Source organism: Budorcas taxicolor, chromosome X, assembly GCF_023091745.1.
Source record: "Budorcas taxicolor isolate Tak-1 chromosome X, Takin1.1, whole genome shotgun sequence".
Taxonomy (NCBI): Eukaryota; Metazoa; Chordata; class Mammalia; order Artiodactyla; family Bovidae; genus Budorcas; species Budorcas taxicolor.
This window is the reverse complement of record NC_068935.1, coordinates 17421429-17439719: the sequence shown is the minus strand read 5'-3', so window position 1 is coordinate 17439719 and position 18291 is coordinate 17421429. Positions and strand designations below refer to the sequence as shown.

Genomic DNA, 18291 nt, shown 5'->3' with positions numbered 1-18291 from the left:
CACCCTCTCCTGTCCACCGTGTGTCCACAAGTCTGTTCTCTATGCCTGCGTCTCCATTGCTGCCCTACAAATAGGCTCATCAGTGCCTTCTTTCTAGATTCCATAGATATATATGTCAAAATATGATATTTGTTTTTCTTTCTGACTTACTTCACTCTGTGTAATAGGCTCTAGGTTGATCCTCCTTACTAGAACTGACTCAAATGACTATGTGTACCACAGCTTCTTTATCCATCCATCTGTCGATGGACATCTAGGTTGCTTCCATGTTCTAGCTATTGTAAATAGGGCTGCAGTGAACATTGGGGTACATGTGTCTTTTTCAGTTTTGTTTTCTGGAGGAGCCTGATAGGCTGCAGTCCATGGGGCTGCAAAGAGCCGGACACGACTGAGCGACTTCACCTTCACCTTCACCTTCAGGGTATATGCTTAGTAGTGGGATTGCTGGGTCATATGGTAGTTTTATTCCTAGTTTTTAAGGGAATCTAGGAGAACATAGAGTTTTAACTGAGTGGAACTTGTACTAGCAGAGTCTGATTGGCCCATTTCATAGACATCCCTTCAGCTTACTTATCTTTTGGATTTACTTGCAAAGCTTCACCTTACTAGTCACTAGAAAGAGTGGATACACTTCTGTGGGGAAGATGAGGAGCACAGAGTCACCTTAATTCACAGGCGTCCAGTTCTAAGTGCCGCCTGCAAGGAGTGGAGGGCTAGTACTGCTGCTCCTTAGAGAGGTAGTGTTAGGACGGGGAGCTGGTGGGAAAAGACAGTTCTCACACCTGGGGAAGCTGCAAAACTGTCATATTAGCAAGGCAAAGCAGAAGGAACAGACTGTTTCACTTCCTTCCTTTCCTTTTCCCTATATTTGCCTTAAAGCTACCCTAGCTCTTTGACCCAAATGGTCTAGAGAAATGCTTGCTGGGAAAGCACCTTCTCCAAGGGTGCTCCCCAATGAATATCCATGGACAGTCCCAGAAATCTCCCCTTTCCCTTCCCCAGGAATTATTTGGAGCCAGAGAGTTCATTAGGGCCAGACAGGAACCTGAGAAGTAACTGTAAAATCTATAGGTGTAAGACTTAAACATCAGTATTTTTTAAATGAAGTTTCTTAAGTGATTCTACTGTGCAGCCAGGCCTGTGAAGCACTGAGAGCCTCTTTCTGACTTCTTCACTTTACAAGAACACTTAGCGTCCATCATACCCTTTACCTGTATGAAAGGTCACACGTGCACTCATGTATGCATGCTCTCACACACGCACACACACACAAAGTATTTACTTGCTCATTCTATTTCCCGTGATTTCCAGGTAGAGACCATTGGAGATGCTTACATGGTGGCCTCAGGCCTCCCAAAGAGGAATGGCATGAGGCATGCAGCCGAGATTGCAAACATGTCCCTAGACATCCTCAGCTCTGTGGGTACCTTCAAGATGCGGCACATGCCAGAGGTGCCAGTCCGGATTCGAATAGGCCTGCACTCAGGTAACAAACCAGCAGCTAAAGTGGGAGAAAACATTATGCACTTCAAGGGAAGGCTGGAAACAGGAGGAAGAGGGTAGCTCTTCCCTGATTATCGGCAGCTGGATTATCCAGGTGTCTAGTGCTGCCTCATTCCTTTTCGTCTCCCCAAGTTTCCTCTCCTTCCAGCACCTGCCCTACCCCAGTGGGCAGCAGCTCTTGTTCTAAGTACCAAACCCTTCCAGTCCACCTTTCTGGTTAGAGCCAGCATCTCCGTGTTTATGATACAAGACCAGCCTGCATGTGTAGTATTTAAAGGATCATTCCTTTAATTCGTTGAAGTCTCAACTCCTGGAGTATTCATTCTCCCACCTCCCTCCTCACTTGCTTGAACATCTTCAGGATGCCCCCTCATTGTACCCTTTCCATCTGTCTTTATACATTCCCAGGTATCTTCTCAGGCCTTTCATCTTCTAGCTTCTATTTGCCTCCTGTTTATCTTTGCTCTTCTAGGCCCCTTTTCTTCTCCCATCATTTTCATCCCTTTCCTACCAAATTTTGTAGAAGGATGATTGACATTTATCACACCATTTCTTCACTATCCACTCCCTCTTTAGACCCTTTGCCATCTGGCTTCAGCCCTCATCACTTTTCCCAGTCCTAGTCTACCCCTATCTCTGCAGCACTTGGTAGTCTTGACAATTCCCCCCCAATTGGCTTTTATGACCTGCTCCTCACTCTCTGAATGCTTCTGGTCCATTTCATTTACTGGCTCCCTTAGCAATCCCTGCTGTCTAACTGCTCCCACATTTTCTGCAAAACTCCGAGCTGTGATCTCCTTGCTCTCTGTATGTCCTGACCTTGAATTCATTTCTCAACTCATGCCAAACTGGCTTTCATTTTCTACCATTGTCTGATAATCTCATCTGTCTTTGTCTGTGTGCATGCTCAGTTGTGTCCGACTCTTTGCAACCCCAGGGACTGTAGCCCGCCAGGCTCTTCTGTCCATGGAATATTCCAGGCAAGAATACTGGACTGGGTTGCCATTTCCTTCTCCAGGGGATCTTCTGCATCCAGGGATCGAACCTGCATCCTTTGTACCTTCTGCATTGGCAGGCAGATTCTTTACCAGTGTGTCACCTGGAAAGCCTTCTGGCATGGTTCTATCCTTCATCCACTGTTTCTCTCCCCTACTATGCTCTTCTGGGTGATCTCATCCATGTCTGTGGTTTAACTACCACTTATGTACTGATGACTTCCAACTCTTCAACTTTAACACCTGTCTTTTCCCTTAAGCTTTAGCCCTGTATATCAGACTTACTGCTGGCATTTCCATTTGAATGTTCCACACAGACATCAGACCAACACATCCAAAACAGAATGACTTTCTACCTATATAAATGATCTCCCCTTCCTGTATTTATTTTCTATTTCAGTTGGTGTCACTACCATTCACCTAGTTATTCCAGTTAGTCTTGAGAGTCATCCTCCTTGACTCTGCCCTCACCCTGACCTTCACCATTCAACTAAGTCTTACCTTTTCAATATTTCTTGATTCTGTCTTGTCTCTTCTTGACTCTCACTACTCAAGTCTAGGCCACCAGCATCTCTTGCCTGGATCACTGCCATAGCATCTTCTTGCTTCCACTCTTGCTTCTTTCTATCCATCCTTCTCATAGTTATCATCATAATCTATCTTTGCTTGCCTGTCTGTCCATTAGACTATAAGCTCCTTGATGGCAGGAACCAGATCTTACTCATGTTTATATCCCGAATGCTTAGCCACATAGGTGATTTTCATTACTTTTCTTTTAAACAGGAGCCTTCATCTCATTGCTGCTTCAGTTTCACATCAACAACTCCCCTCAGCACAACTCTTCTTGGATGATTTACCATTACTTCAAACCTTGCATTTCTAAAACTTTAAGTCATCTTTTCCCACAAACCAGCATAAGTTCCCAGGCCCACATGCTAATTTTCTCATGGTTTTCAGACACTCAACATGTCTGTTGGTTCTCCTTCCCTAATGTCTCTCTTTTATCCCTCCTTTTTGCCCTCTATCATCACCTCCTTTCCAGTACTTACAACTTTGTGCTTGAGTTACTGTAATAGTCTCTTAACTGTTTTCCCTGGTTTTACTTTTCTCCCCTTTCAGTGCATTCTATACACTGATGTGAGAAAAAAAGAAAAAGAAATTTCATTATGTAATCCCCTGCTCAAAATTCTCTAGTGGTTCAAGGTCCACCATCTTGTACAACCCAATAGCCAATCTTGTCTCTAGTTTCTCCCCAGGCACCTGAACTAAGCAGACTGCGCTCTATAAGAGTTTCCCAAAATTCCAAACTCGAGCCCAACCACAAACCTTTGATTTTTGTCCCTTTTCTCCTACTCAAATCCAACTCACTCATCAAGATCTAAATCAAATCCTGCCTTCTCCATTGGATCTTTTTGGACTGAACCAAGCCTTAATAAGCAACCCCTCTCCCATTTTCTAAACTATTAGAGCACTTCTGCCTGTACCATTTATCTTGCCTCAACCATACATTGTCTTGGATTGTTGCTTAATTGCTTCTGGTTTGGTAGTCTCCTCTCTTCAGTTAAGCTCTAAATTCCTACAGAACTGAGGCTATATGATACATTTCTTTTTTATTCCCCTTGGTGTCTAGTTCAGTGCTCAGTGAATGCTTCTTAATGGGTGAGACATGAATTATAATGAGAAACATAACTTTTGTAGTTTTTTTTTAAATTTTTATTTTTACTTTATTTTACTTTACAATACTGTATTGGTTTTGCCATACATTGACATGAATCCACCACGGGTGTACATGCGATCCCAAACATGAACCCCACTCCCACCTCCCTCCCCACAACATCCCTCTGGGTCATCCCCGTGCACCAGCCCCAAGCATGCTGTATCCTGCATCGGACGTAGACTGGTGATTCGATTCTTACATGATAGTATACATGTTTCAATTTTTAACTTTTATTCTTACAAATGAATGTCCAGAAGGAATTTTTTAGAGCAAAATTATTTTGTGTGTGCATGCTTAGTTGCTCAGTCGTGTCCGACTCTATGTGACCCCATGGACTGTAGCCTGCCAGGCTCCTCTGTCCATGGGGATTCTCCAGGCAAGAATACTGGCGTGAGTTGCCATGCGCTCCTCCAGGGGATCTTCCCAACCCAGGTCTCTTGCATTGCAGGCGGATTCTTTACCATCTGAGCAACTAGGGAAGCCCTTCTCTAACTCAGGAAACAGCAAAAAGATAATGCTGAACAATTTTCACTTAGAGACCAGAAAGGTGAAGTTGAGACATTTCTAGATATTTTTGAACTAGATTTTCAGTATGGTTGCTGAAATTTCTTTCAAGTAATGTTCATTCTCTGAACATTTAGCATGGTTGTATTAAAATGTAAAAGCAAAAACCATTCTAAGGGCAAATAGAAAATATTCTCAGATCATCTTTATATACTACACAGATGATTGAATGTCAACTATACTTCTTTTCAGATTTTCCAACTGTCGTAGCAATAATTCTCTTTATAGACACAATTTGGGAGACAGATAGCCCCATGGATACCTCCTTCCAACCCTAAGGCACAAGAAAGACTCACATTTTTCCCTTGAAACAAACATGCTTGGATCCTGAATCCCTGCCCAGGCTTTCCTTATTGGGTTTAATGCTTGGTTGTCCCTATTGACAGATATAAGCATCTTGGGTGTTACTGTTACTTGGAACAAAGACATCAATCAGAAGGGTAATCATTTCTGCATTGTCATAAATTTGTTTTTTTATAGGGCAAAGAATGCATTACTCACCATAAGATTTCCTTCAGAGTCCCAGAGCTATGTAGTGGCAACTTTATTCTTTCATGCAGCTACATTCCTTCCCTTGGCAGTGTCCCTCTATTAGCATTGGATTCATACCTGATGACTATAATCCTGATTACCTGTGCTCCTCTATAGGGCCGGTTGTTGCTGGAGTGGTGGGCCTCACCATGCCCAGATACTGCTTGTTTGGAGACACTGTGAACACAGCTTCTCGGATGGAATCAACAGGGTTACGTGAGTATCTCTAGAGGGATGAATGGGATGGTAATCTCCTGCTACTGGGAAAGTGATTCTTCCTCAAGAGAGGGGAAAGAGAGCAGAGAGATGTTTGAATGTTTCAAAGAATTATTAAAAGATAATTTGAGAATCTTAAGGGGATGTAACACACAGGTTTTTGTCTCTAATGGTAAACCAGTAGGGGGTGATGTTGGACTGAACATGTACCTTTCTTGTTTTAGAAATGAAGCTGTAGCTAGGTGACACTGAAACAGCCAGCAATTTGATCAAAACAACAACAACAACAACAACAAAATCCTTCGGGTAAAGGAAAAAATTGGCTTGCTTGATGGGTGTGTGGGCATCATATTGAAAAAAGAAACAGGAAAGGCACTGACATTGTTTTTTCAACTAGTTTGTAGAGACACACCCAGAGTCAACTCTCTCCCAACCAGCTGATGTTTCCTGCTTTAGTCCTTTTTTGAACTAGTTAGGACCCCAGGAGTTCTGGCTTCATCAAAGCACCCTCAAATTTAGCTAGCAATAATGCTTCAATCTGAGGAGCTTGGAATTCTGAAATAATTTCAACGTGCCTGTATATAAAACTCTTAGCTTCTATCAAACCAGGTATGGTATCAAAGATGCCATTTCTCCCCTATTGCTTTGAGAAGAAAACCATACAAACCATTATGCCATTTGTCTGTGCCTGGCAACACTTTCTTGTTTATTTCCTATCACTCCTAAGGCAATGTCAGAATCACAATGTGCTTTACCTGTATCATAGGCAAAGTGATTTGTTCAAGCTAGTATAAAAAAACAGAGACAACAATAGATTTTATATACAGTTTTCATGGATTAAATATTAGAAAAAATCACTTAAGCCCTTAGCAGCCCTGGCTCTGACAGCTACTAAGCAGGACAAGCTCTTCTTAAACTTCAGCAGCGTATGCAACCTAGTCCCTGATGATATGGTGGTCTCTATCACAGTGGGTGGTACCCTGTCTGACCCCACGTCTCATCACTCATGTGCCGAAACAGACTTGTACAATAGGCCCAGTCTTAGTCAGTCTAGCCCATGCAGCCATGATAAAGGAGGCAGCACGGAACTTAGAAGCTGTTGTCAGAATAAATTTTCTGACATCTGGCAAAGTCTTCAAATGCCGCAGACATGGCAGAGGCCATGGGAGTAGTCATCCAGGAACTGCGGCATGCGCGTAACTTTGCTCTAGAAGCGCAACCCAGGAGGAAGTGAAACTGGCACAGTTCTCTGGACTGATGTAAGCCCGTAGAACAGTGCAGTCATATTCTGGTCCGCACTAGGGAAACTCCACACATTTCATGTTGGAAATACAGAGCTGAGAGCGGAAAGTGGATCATGAGTGAGTCATGCACAGCAGATGTATGTGAAGCACTGACTCTGTAAGGAAGGCATTGTGAGGGATATGGAGAAGTGTACATATGTAGTCTCTGTACTACAGAAGCTGGTTAGAGTGCTTTTCTGGAAGCTAATGACGGTGACTGAAACGTGATATTAAGTGCTGCTCCTGACTGAAGACCTATAAGGAGGTAGCTTCTAAGTTCGTGTTGGATATGAGATTAGGATGCATCATTGGTCTATTTTTAAAAAATCAGTTTAATCAACACCTCTTTTATGCTCAGTTGAATCTACTGATTCTAAAATGGAAGTGACTAGTGACCCAGCCCTGGAGTGATCTTCCTTGCCACATGACTGGATGGTGGTTGGAATCAGCTATCTTTCTGTGTTGAACTGTGCGTTCCCCATCAGTAGGATTATTCTATTGAGATATTCCCTCATGACTAGATGCTAGTGGAATGTCACACATAGTGCTAGCTAGGGACACACTAGGTGACTTTTAAGAAGCATTTGGAGTGAAGTAGTGAGGAAGACACAAATGACAATACTGAGCTGTCAAGAGAAGGCAAGTCCTTGTAGAAGACAGCAGAAATTTCTTGCCGTTCTTTTCACTCATGCCATGCTACTCGGATTGTACTCAGATTCTAAAAGAATTATTGGGAACACTGTAAAGCAATTATATTCCAACAAAAAATAATAAATGAAAGAAAAATAATTATTGGGTTAGCCAATAAGTTTTCTACTAGAGCGTATGCAAAAACCCGAACGAACTTTTTGGCCAGCCTCAATACTTTCTCAAAGTGTGTGTGGAACTGTCTTGGACTTTTATTTACTGCTCAGCCTGAACAAGATCTTACTTCACAGGAAGACAGTTTTCAGGACAGTTAAGGATCCTACCTCAGTTAAATGATTGCTCTTCACCAAAGAATTACACTTCATTTCTGAATAGATGTTTTAGTCATAGTTCCCCAGTCTCTTATCCTAAGTTGGTATTAGTTGGAAAATCATTCATTCATGTGTGTACACAGCTAGAGGCATCTGCCGAAAAGACAGCTATAGATGTAGTCACCACACAATGTTGGCAGAGGTGTTGGGACATTTCTCATTGATGTCTTATTTTAAGTACGGCAGTGTTGAAAGGTAGTTGGATGGATGTGTGTGGAAAAGATACCCTTTTGTCTCTTAAGTAGGATATGCCAACCTTGAGGGTTCAGCCCCAGCAGCAGCCTGTGAGACTGTAACTTCCCTCAGAGGAGATCACGTTTCAGCTGAGGGCAAGTAGTGGTTGCTGTTTTCTTCATCTCAATCATTTCTATTGCATGGCCTTTAATCTGAGATAGTGTCTAGGAGGCTGATAGGTGCTACAGTTAATGCTTTATTTGGGCCTGGTGAGGAAGACCATTCCTTCCCCTTACCTCCTCCTGTGAAACCCTAACTAAAGTGTACTCTCTCTCTCAGGGAATTTGTTTAGGGTCTTGTCCATTTAGAAGTGGGAGCATTTACGACATTAATATTCTCTCACTGATTTTACCTGAAGGACCCAAAGTCATGCCTTTCTTGCTTTTACAGCTTATCGCATCCACGTCAGTCATAGCACAGTGACAATTCTTCGAACCCTGGGTGAAGGCTATGAAGTGGAGCTTCGAGGAAGAACAGAGCTCAAGGTATAATGTCCTTTTGTTTTTTGAGTCAAACCACTTGAACACACCTGCTACTGGAGAGGTCATGGTCTGCTGAAAGAGTTTACCTGGGTGTCTGAGACTCAGAGCTGTAATTCAGGCAGAATTCTCAATTCCATGTGTGGTTCTGCAAAGATCATTCCCTTTGCCTCAATTTTCATCTCTTTAAAATATGGCTGCTTTGAGAAGGATCGTTAAAAGTCCCTCTGCATTTTTCAGACTGTGAGTTGCATTTTTCTCTCTTAAAAAATTGCCCAGAATTTTGCATTATTATTTACATTGTCTAACTTCCATCTCATTTAATATCTGGCAGTGCCAGGTGTTGTTCATTAAACTACGCTACTGGAGAGTTTGGATTTTCTGTCCATTGGCTTGGTGGCCCTCCTTTCGCATTTTTCATTCCCAACATTGATCCCCTGTGTACAGAGAAGCTTTATCTATTTCCCCAAGGACCAGGAAGAATGAAGTCAGTTCTGATGAAAGACAAACATAGCACCTTTTCTTTGTGAGGACTATCACTTGATCTAGGATTCAGGATTAGACTAATATCTCTTTCTTTTTCACCATTTCCACTGGATTCTTTTTATCTTCCTCTGGATGGCCCTAGGGCCCCTGGTGGTCCCAACTGTAAAAGACTCTAGAGATTTGATCATTTAACTCCGTCAAATTTCAGATAAAGAGCCAAGGCCCAAAATAGTGAAGTAATTTGATCAGGGTTACATAGTCAATTGATAGCAGAGTCAAGCCATAACCCAGGAAGCCTGACTTCTCCTTCATTAATAATAATGTTCATTTATTTAGTTTTGGCTGTGCTAGGTCTTTGTCACTTTCTCTAGTTGTCGCGAGTTGGGGCTACTCTTCATTGCAGCATGTGGGCTTTTCATTTCGGTCGCTTCTCTTGTGTAGCATGGAATCTAGGGCATGTGGGCTCAGTAGTTGAGGCTCCCCAGCTCTAGAACACAGGCTCAATAGTTGTGGGACATGGGCTTAGTTGCCCTTCTGCTTGTGGGATCTTCCCAGACCAGAGATCGAACCCATGTCTCCTGCATTGGCAGGCAAATTCTTTTCCACTGAGCTACCAGGGAAGCCCTAGTAGTCTTTCTATGTTACCATTGTGCATGAAAATTGTTTTCTCAGTGATTATTCTCTGTGTTTAGTTGCTCAGTCATGTCTGACTCTTTGTGACCCCATGGACTGTAGCCTACCAGGCTCCTCTGTCCATGGGGATTCTCCAGGCAAGAATACTGTAATGGGTTGCCATTCCTTCCTCCAGGGCATCTTCCCAACCCAGGGATCGAACCCAGTTCTCCCTCATTGCAGGCGGATTCTTTACTGTCTGAGCCATCAAGGAAGCCAAAATCTCCAGCAAAGCAAAATCTGGGCACTGAGTGATGCATAATTTATTTCTGTCACTGGTATGCCTTCCCCAGATGGTTGCAATTTACATATAAAGGAGTTTCAGAAGTCAAAGATTGAAAGGCCTGATTATAGTTGATCAGTTAATTCCTTCTATGGCTAATCCTAGATTGTCCCTTCCAATAGATCCTTAATGTCTTCTAGCAGGGGGAATGGATCACTTATTAGGGGACAGAGGTTTCTTTCCCACCTCTGCAGAGAACACAAAGATATGATGGGGTGGTGATATTACATGGACAGTGAATCAAGTCACCCAAGGCTTTTGTGATCCCTCTATATATTTGGTCATTTCTTGGCAGAGGAGGACAAAGGTGGCTTGGTTTCCTGAAGTGCTTGCCTCCCTAATGTTACTAGACACAAATTCCTTCATTTAAGAGAGAACTTAAGGACTGAAGAGGTGCCACTTTATGCAACTGAAAAGGAAAAATATGCCTTCACCGCCTCCCCGCCCCCCCCCCACTGATTTTTATTGCCTGCCCCCATACTGGTTAGGAGTAATCACAACTTTGGGTGGTTCACAGACAAAAGTAGGACTGCTTCAAAAGGGCCCTTTGCAACTTCACAGTTTCCCCTATCCCAGGGAATCTGGAGGAAGAGGCAGCGAGAGGCTGCCCCCTAAGGCCAGCCACATCAGGCCTTGGTTATCGGGTTATCAGGGGCTTCCTGAGGAAGAGAGATTGAGAGGGAGATACTGAGAGAGAAAAAGTGAGAGTGCCCGAGGGGAAAGGAAGGGCCAGTGAGAAGAAAGATAAGGATGAGAAGTAAGACCCAAAGGAAGGAAGGAAGAAGAGGGGAGATCTTTTTCTGTCTCTGAGCCTCCTCCTCCCAACCAGGGAAAGGTATTGACTATCACCTAGTAGGGGGACAGAGGATTCCTTGTCCCTTGAGGATTTGCTCTAGTACATGGCTCAGAAGGACCACATTTGATGGGGAGCCAGGTGTGATTTCAAAGTTGATGGCCAAAAACATCCTCTCCTTCCAGCTGGCTGATGCTTAAAATTCCTCCATCTGAGCCTCTTCTCTTAAGCTCAAGGCTTGGATCCATCATCAACAACACTCTCCCCCACCAACCCTATCCCCTCTCCATTGGAGTGATGACGCTTTAAGTTGTTTCTCTTAGTGGGATCAAAGATGTGGGTTGGATTGGCTGAGAGAAGAAAACACAGAGCAGTTGAGTAATTGGGTGGGTGAGGGGTACAAAGAGAGACACCAAAATAAGGAAGGTTAGAAGAAGACACATTGAGAGATGAGAAGCTCATGGTCTCTAGGAAGTTGTCCCACTGTCCACTCCAACCCCCTCTTGTATTGTGCTTAGTCGCTCAGTTGTGTCCAACTCTTTGCGACCCCATGAACTATAGCCTACCAGGATCCTCTGTCCATGGGGATTCTCCAGGCAAGAATACTGGAGTGGATTGCCATGCCCTCCTCCCAGGGGATCCTCCCAACTCAGGGATCGAACCCAGCTCTCCTGCGTTGCAGGAAGATTCTTAACTGTCTGAGCTACCAGGGAAGCCCAGGAATACTGGAGTGGGTAGCCTATCACTTCTCTAGGGGACATTTCTGACCCAGGAATCAAACCAGGGTCTCCTGCATTGCAGGCAGATTCTTTTCCAGCTGAGCTACCACACTGGCACAAAAATCATCAGTGCTTAACTGGCTATTTCTGTTTTTTGCAGTATTTTTTTCCAAGTAGCCTGGTGATAAATCATCTTATTACCTCTTCTCTTACATGAATGAGTCCTGCTTCACTTATCATTTTCCTGACAAGTTTGAAGCTCCTTGCTGAGACTTTGTATATGTCTCGGCTTCTTCCCTTTCACTTTTCACTTTCATGCATTGGAGAAAGAAATGGCAACCCACCCCAGTGTTCTTGCCTGGAGAATCCCAGGGACGGGGGAGCCTAGGGGGCTGGTGTCTATGGGGTCACACAGAGTTGGACATGACTGAAGCAACTTAGCAGCAGCAGCAGCAGCAGCAGCAGCAGCAGCAGGCTTATCACATGCTTTTGCCAGGGCCTCTCAGGTGGATTTACATTCTAAAAAGATTTTCCCAAATGGTTGTTCTCAGGTGGTTTCTGTTGTCTTTGCCAGAGGTGGATATTTACATACCAGCAATTGAGCTAAGAAGTAATGAAGTTGTATTGACAGAGTCATGAAGGTCAGAAGGTCTGGTCTGTAATTCTTGTCCCATAGATGACTCAACGTGTGACATTGGACAAGTAACTTCATCTTCCTTGTGCTTCCATTCCTCAACATAGAGGCCTCTTCTGACCTGTGATTATCAGGAAGCTCATTAATCGCAAGCTTTAAAATTACCAACAGTTGCTTTTTGGTCACTAGACCTGCCCCTTGACTCCAGTGTGTGGGAAAAGCTATACAATGGAGAGGGACGAACATTTAAACTTCGGAGTTTAACTACATGTTAACTAGACTTATTGTTGTGATCCTGAAACTAACATAATTGTTTGCTTGATGTTCAGTCGCTCAGTCGCTCTTTGCGACCCCATGGACTGCAGCACACTTGGCTTCCCTGTCCTTCACTATGTTATATGTCAATTCCACCTCAATAAAATATAGAAAATCATAGTAAAAAATAAAGTTTATAGTCTAGCAGAGTTGGGATCAAAGTCCTACCTATGCCAAGTCATTTTATAATCATAAACAAGGGCCCCATTTGCAGAATGAAGTTAATAATAAACCTGTTTTCCAGAGTTTTTATGAGGATTAAACAAGACAGGAGATGTCTTAAAAGTGTCGGGCCAAAGGAAGGTGCTATTATTTGGGAGGTGTCTGGGACTGCCTAGGGATTGATGCTGAGTCAAAGAGTTCACTTTAGCTTTAGTTGTTGCTTACTTGTTTCCCCACTCTCTCTTTCAGCAGAATTTTGGAGTAGGGTGGGTAAACAGAGAGCTAGGATTCTAAGAATTCTCCTGGATGGGCTCCAAAACCTCAGAGCACCCCTGGAGCTCCCCAGCATATTCTTTGATTTGGAAGCTTGCCTGAGTCCATAACACTCCCATTCTATTTTGCAACCATTAGTTTTGGCATCCCAGCATGTCCCAGGACTCACCCAAATATCTGGACAGTCCTGGCATCTGCAAAAGTTCCCTTGGGTATTGGCATGCTGCCCTGATAGCTTCTAGAGCTCAAGAAAAACAGTCGACTATGGCTGGGGCTTGGGATCAAGTTTTGAGAGTATGTTGTACCAAAGCGAGGTCCAGTGACACCATGGGGATTAGAATACTCAAGGGATTAGAATGCCAGGCAATGGAATAGTCTCTGTTTATTGAGCACCTATTCTATATGAGATGCTGAACTAGATTCTGTGAGGAAAAGAAACTGCTTAAGAGGCAGAAGAGTTGAGCTTCTGTTTAGGGCCCAAGACATGGCCTGATAGTTGTTTTTATTTAACTATACTATGAGCTCCTTGAGGACAGATCCCTCTCTGTATTTTCAGCCCAGGCACAATGAGGGTGAAACAAATTTAAGAATGAGTGATATGAGCATATTTTCAAGCTGCTCACTTCTTCTGGTCCCAAATAGTTCACTTATGTGGGCTTAGGGTGGGCTGGCTGTCTGTTCAGGGAGGTTGGGCTGTTGTGGTGTTCTCTTCCTCCTAGAGGGCTTGCTCAGAGTCTTGAACCAAATATTTGTGAAAAGTTTTGAGATTCTCCAATTAAATATTAATTATTTAAATAATTATTAAATAATTATTATGGTTGTTGTCATGATTGTTAAGGGATGAATACATGTGATATAAAATAGAGAATAATGGATTTGATATTTAAAGGGGCAAACCTAATTGGAATTTCTAAGTTAAGCAATTTAGAACTGTTCCAAATAAGATCTGCTGAGAGTAAGACCATATTTCAGATTAATGAATTGGAAACACATCCCATTACTTTTTTCAGTCTTAGTAAACACATTTTCCCCTTATGGATTGGGGGAAATCAGAGGACAGACAAAACAGAATTGAAAGGAGGAGAGAGAACCATGTTGTTGAGGAGGACTGATTGAAGAAGAGGGGATGGTAGGGCAGGGGCAGAAAATGTGGCTCTTTTGAAGTCATCTCTCAGGCTCTGGGGCAATGAACTTGAGTTTACATTTGCTTTCTCTTCTTGGACCTGTGGTTCTTGATAATCGACTAGTGGGGCTGTAGGTGGAGGCCTCCCTTGGGGTCTCTCTCTGCCTGTAAGACTCCCTTGGCAGGAAGAAAAGAAACACTGCAGAAATGGTGACTTCTCAAAGCAGCCAGGGTGCCCTGGGCTTAAGAACCAAGTTGCATGGTGTGCTTTCCATTTTTATTCTCTTTTTGGTTTTTGTGAGAGACACTGGATGGTGGAGGGTTGGGGGGAGGTGGACTCTGAATGTATGTACTCTGGGTACCAAAACAATAGGTTGACTAATGCCAAAAGATGAGGGCAAAAATGACAGACAAAATCTTCAATTGAACATACAGCTCTTTGGCAGCTGTGAAGTGAAACAGCCACATATTCCCAAAGATGGAGCTGTGTGGTGGCGGGTAGGCGAAACATCTGGATGACAACTTGAAATGCTGTTTGCTTTTTATCTAGCTGCGGTGGCAGCTTATGGAGCTTGTGTGTGTGTGTGTGTGTGTGTGTGTGTGTGTGTGTGTGTGTGTTAGTTGCTCAGTCATGTTCAACTCTTTGCAACCTCATAGATGGCAGCCCACCAGGACCCCCTGCCCCCGTCCATGGGATTCTCTAGGCAAGAACACTGAGTTGCCATTTCCATGTCTGAGCCTTGGGTATATATGACAAAGAAGCCATATTGGAAGGAAGATGCCAGGGAGTGGGGACAAGGGGAAAGCAGAGGCAGTTTCTGAGCCAAATGGAATGTTTGTAGACATTCCGTTCCTATTGACCAGAAAGACTTCTTTAGAAAAATTGGTTATAGTACCTTTAAGATTTTCCATCTTTTCTCTAATAAGGGCAAAGGCACAGAAGAGACCTTCTGGCTGGTTGGGAAAAAGGGCTTCACGAAGCCCCTTCCTGTGCCCCCACCAGTGGGCAAAGATGGGTAAGTGGAGATCACACTTAATTAGCATCTTCCCATGCCCCTCTCTGCCACATACTCTTCGCTAACTATTTTTGTGTTGCTCCTGCCCCACAGGCAAGTGGGCCATGGCCTTCAACCAGCAGAGATTGCAGCCTTCCAAAGAAGAAAAGCAGAAAAGCAGCTGGTGAGAAACAAGCCATAAGGTAATGGCCAGCAGGGAAACAGAGCCCAGGAGCTGGCCAGACTTTCAAAGCTGGGGCTCCCTTTGGCATGGGTGCCAGTGTCAGCCTACACTCTGTGGGCAGAGTGTGATGGAGCTGGCGAAATTCCAAGCTTCCCTGAGTTGTGCAAAAACCTTGTGAGGAGGCCAATTGCAGAGCGAACTGCCTCAGAGGGAGGTTGGCTGCCCCAGCCTGAGAGAGATCCTTGCCTCCTGCACTGATAACGTGTTTGAATGTTAACAAGGCTGGCCTTGTTATCCAGTTCTCAGGCAGGTGCACCCATCTCTTTCACTGTCCAGCACCTGGGCCACATGGTGAGCCACCTTAGGCCTTTAGAGATCCTCTTCTATCTAAGCCACACGACAAGATGCTTATGTCTTTTCCTCTGGCAGCCCTGCCCGATTGCTTCTGAGGTTGGTCTTACCAACCAAAATAAGACTGGCAACTTCTCAACTGCCTGGCTTGAATTCAGGACAGTTTCCTTCGTCTCTCCTCCCTGACAAGAAGGGTATCATTCCCAAGCAAAAACAACAGACCAGTTATCAAGGATTCTCCCCCATGTATCTCTCTCAGAGGACGCCAGTGCCTTATTGGGCTCCTGTCAGTGTCTCTTCTCTTATCTTGCTTTCTTATTCCTTCTTTCATGGAGACACTGACCCTCAGACCATCGCTTCCTCCACATAGCCTTGGAAATCACAAGATTCTAAAGTAAATTTTACGGTGTCTCCACACACTCCTGTTTCCTTGTCTTTTTAACATGTTCCAGAATAATCACAGTTCGAGCTGCTACACAATGACCAAAGGCCATATACTTCCTCTATTCCCAGTGGCCTCTGTTGACTTTGTCTGCTATTATAACTGCTTTTCTCCTAAGAAAGCCAAGGTATCCTCATTTCTGTGATGATCACAGGTACCCTCTCTGAGTTATAACATTTATGCTTCAGAAACCTTCTGTACTGAGCACATGGCTGCCCTGCAGCCCGCACCACCCTCTGCCACCCTGCTACCTGGGCCTGGGCTCTGTTCTTTTCTGTTGACCAGTATAAGCAGATAAGGAACTGGTCTTTGTCTCTCTTACTCTCTCTCTCACAGCAGAAAGGGGTTTGGAAACTCTTGAAGGGTTTTCCCTTTGGTAGGGTGGCATGGGCATTGGAGGTACTGTACAAGAACCTATGCATTCCTAAGACTGTGTTGGAGTTGGCAGCAGAAAACACTGCAGCAGGCTTACCGTCATTGGCTGTGTGCTGGGTAGTGCTTTCCCAGCATTGCAGCTGGGTGTGACTGAGGCCATTTACACTCACTCATCTGGGTCGCCTTGCTAGAGGGGAAGATGCTGTGGGCTGTGAGTCTATGGGACAGATTGAAGCCAATTGGCTCAGAAGTGAATTTGACCACTGGCCTCGTTAGCATGGGCTTCCCGGGTGGCTCAGTGGTTAAGAATCAGCCTGCAATGCAGGAGATACAAGTTCGATCCCTGGGTTGGGAAGATCCCCTGGAGAAGGGTATGGCTACCCACTCCAGTATTCTTGCTTGGAGAATCCCATGGACAGAGGAGCCTGGTGGGCTACAGTCCACAGGGTTGCAAAGAGTGGGACACGACTTAGTGACTGAGCAGGCACACACTCATTAGCACTTGGGCTTTAATTAGCATGTTAATTGACCACAATGGCCTTGGCAGGTTGTGCAAATCTCAAAAATCCTCAAAAAGAGCACCCCCAATAAATTTTAGAACGCTTGACCTAAATCCAAGATTTCCCAGACATTTCACTTACCTCTCTTTAAATATTCTATGTTGCTGTCACCCAGTAACACCCCCTATTCCAGAATGTTTCCAACTTTTTCTGACTTTTCAGGTTGACCCTTAGTGAGATAGCCCCAGCTTATTAAAGACCTGCAAGACAATGGGAGCCATTGAGGAGAAACTTGAAAACCTTTAGAGAGCACTGTGGTGTCAGATAGAGAGGGAAGGAAGATCCTGAGAAAGGGGGTATAACTTTGGTGAACTGACTACAGGACTTGCCTTTCAGTCTGTGCCCTGCTCTCTACTATAGCTCCTTCCTCTTGTCCTCCAATATCTACCATTTCCTAAAACTTCCTCGAGGTTATTACTTTATCTGTTTACTTTCCCTTAAATTTCATCAACTGTGGTTAATGTGGGATTGACAAGCCTCCTCTTAGATATACCATTAGTTAAGTGTTGCTCATTCTTGTCAAACTCTTTGCAACGCCATGGACTGCAGCCTGCCAGGCTGCTCTGTCCATGGGATTCTCCAGGCAAGAATACTGGAGTGGGGAGTCAGCCCCTCCTCCAGGGGATCTTCCTAACCCAGGGATCAAACCCGGGTCTCCTGCATTGCTGGCAGATTCTTTACCGTTTGAGCCACCAGGGAAGCCCAGATAAACCATAGATATACCTTTTGGAGAGGAAGGGGCAATTCATCTAATATTATAATGAAGTTGAACTGAGTCTCATGCTCAGGAGGACTGGGAACTTTCATTTTCATGTGGACTAGGAGAAATGAAGAAGATGGCAGTTTTGAAGAATGAAGGATCATAGTGGAGGCCTTGGGACGAGACAAAAGCAGTGAATCCCTAGGAGATAGAAGAAGGGTGAAAACAAGTATGAGGGTGGGAAAGTCTGTTTAGATTACCCTACTTTCAAAACTTATGCTTTGGGTTTTCCTTGGACCCAAAGAGTGGGAAGAAAGCATGCTTTTCCTTCTGCTCTCAAGACCTAGGACCTCCGCCAGAGAGCTAATACAACTCTGCTTCATGTGGGTTAAATCGGCCTTTGTGGACTGGCCTAGAAACCTGACCACCACATATGTAACAGCTTCCATGCAGCAAGGCATTCCAAACTCCAAATCATTGACTTATAAATGTTTAGGACACATCTCATTAGTTAATTAAGAATTACCTATATATTAATATGCCTCCTCTTTTGTGTTAAAATTGATTAAAAAAAACCTTGTTAATAGCAACATTATGCAACTGTAATTATGCAATCCTGACAAATGTAATGATGTTTATTTGTTCAATGATCCAGGCAAGTTCAGCAATTTGCAAGCTGCTGG

At 44.0% G+C, this 18291-nt stretch overlaps 1 protein-coding gene across 1 annotated transcript in view; it reads left to right on the top strand.

Moving 5' to 3' along the window:
- Positions 1 to 15198, top strand: part of GUCY2F (guanylate cyclase 2F, retinal) — a 98010-nt gene extending 82812 nt beyond the window's left edge. Inside the window, exons 14-18 of the mRNA XM_052663733.1 lie at positions 1312 to 1486; positions 5428 to 5526; positions 8453 to 8547; positions 14929 to 15017; positions 15111 to 15198. Coding sequence (XP_052519693.1) covers positions 1312 to 1486; positions 5428 to 5526; positions 8453 to 8547; positions 14929 to 15017; positions 15111 to 15198 — 546 coding nt within the window. The remainder of the gene's footprint in view (positions 1 to 1311; positions 1487 to 5427; positions 5527 to 8452; positions 8548 to 14928; positions 15018 to 15110) is intronic.
- Positions 15199 to 18291: the final 3093 nt, after the last annotated feature.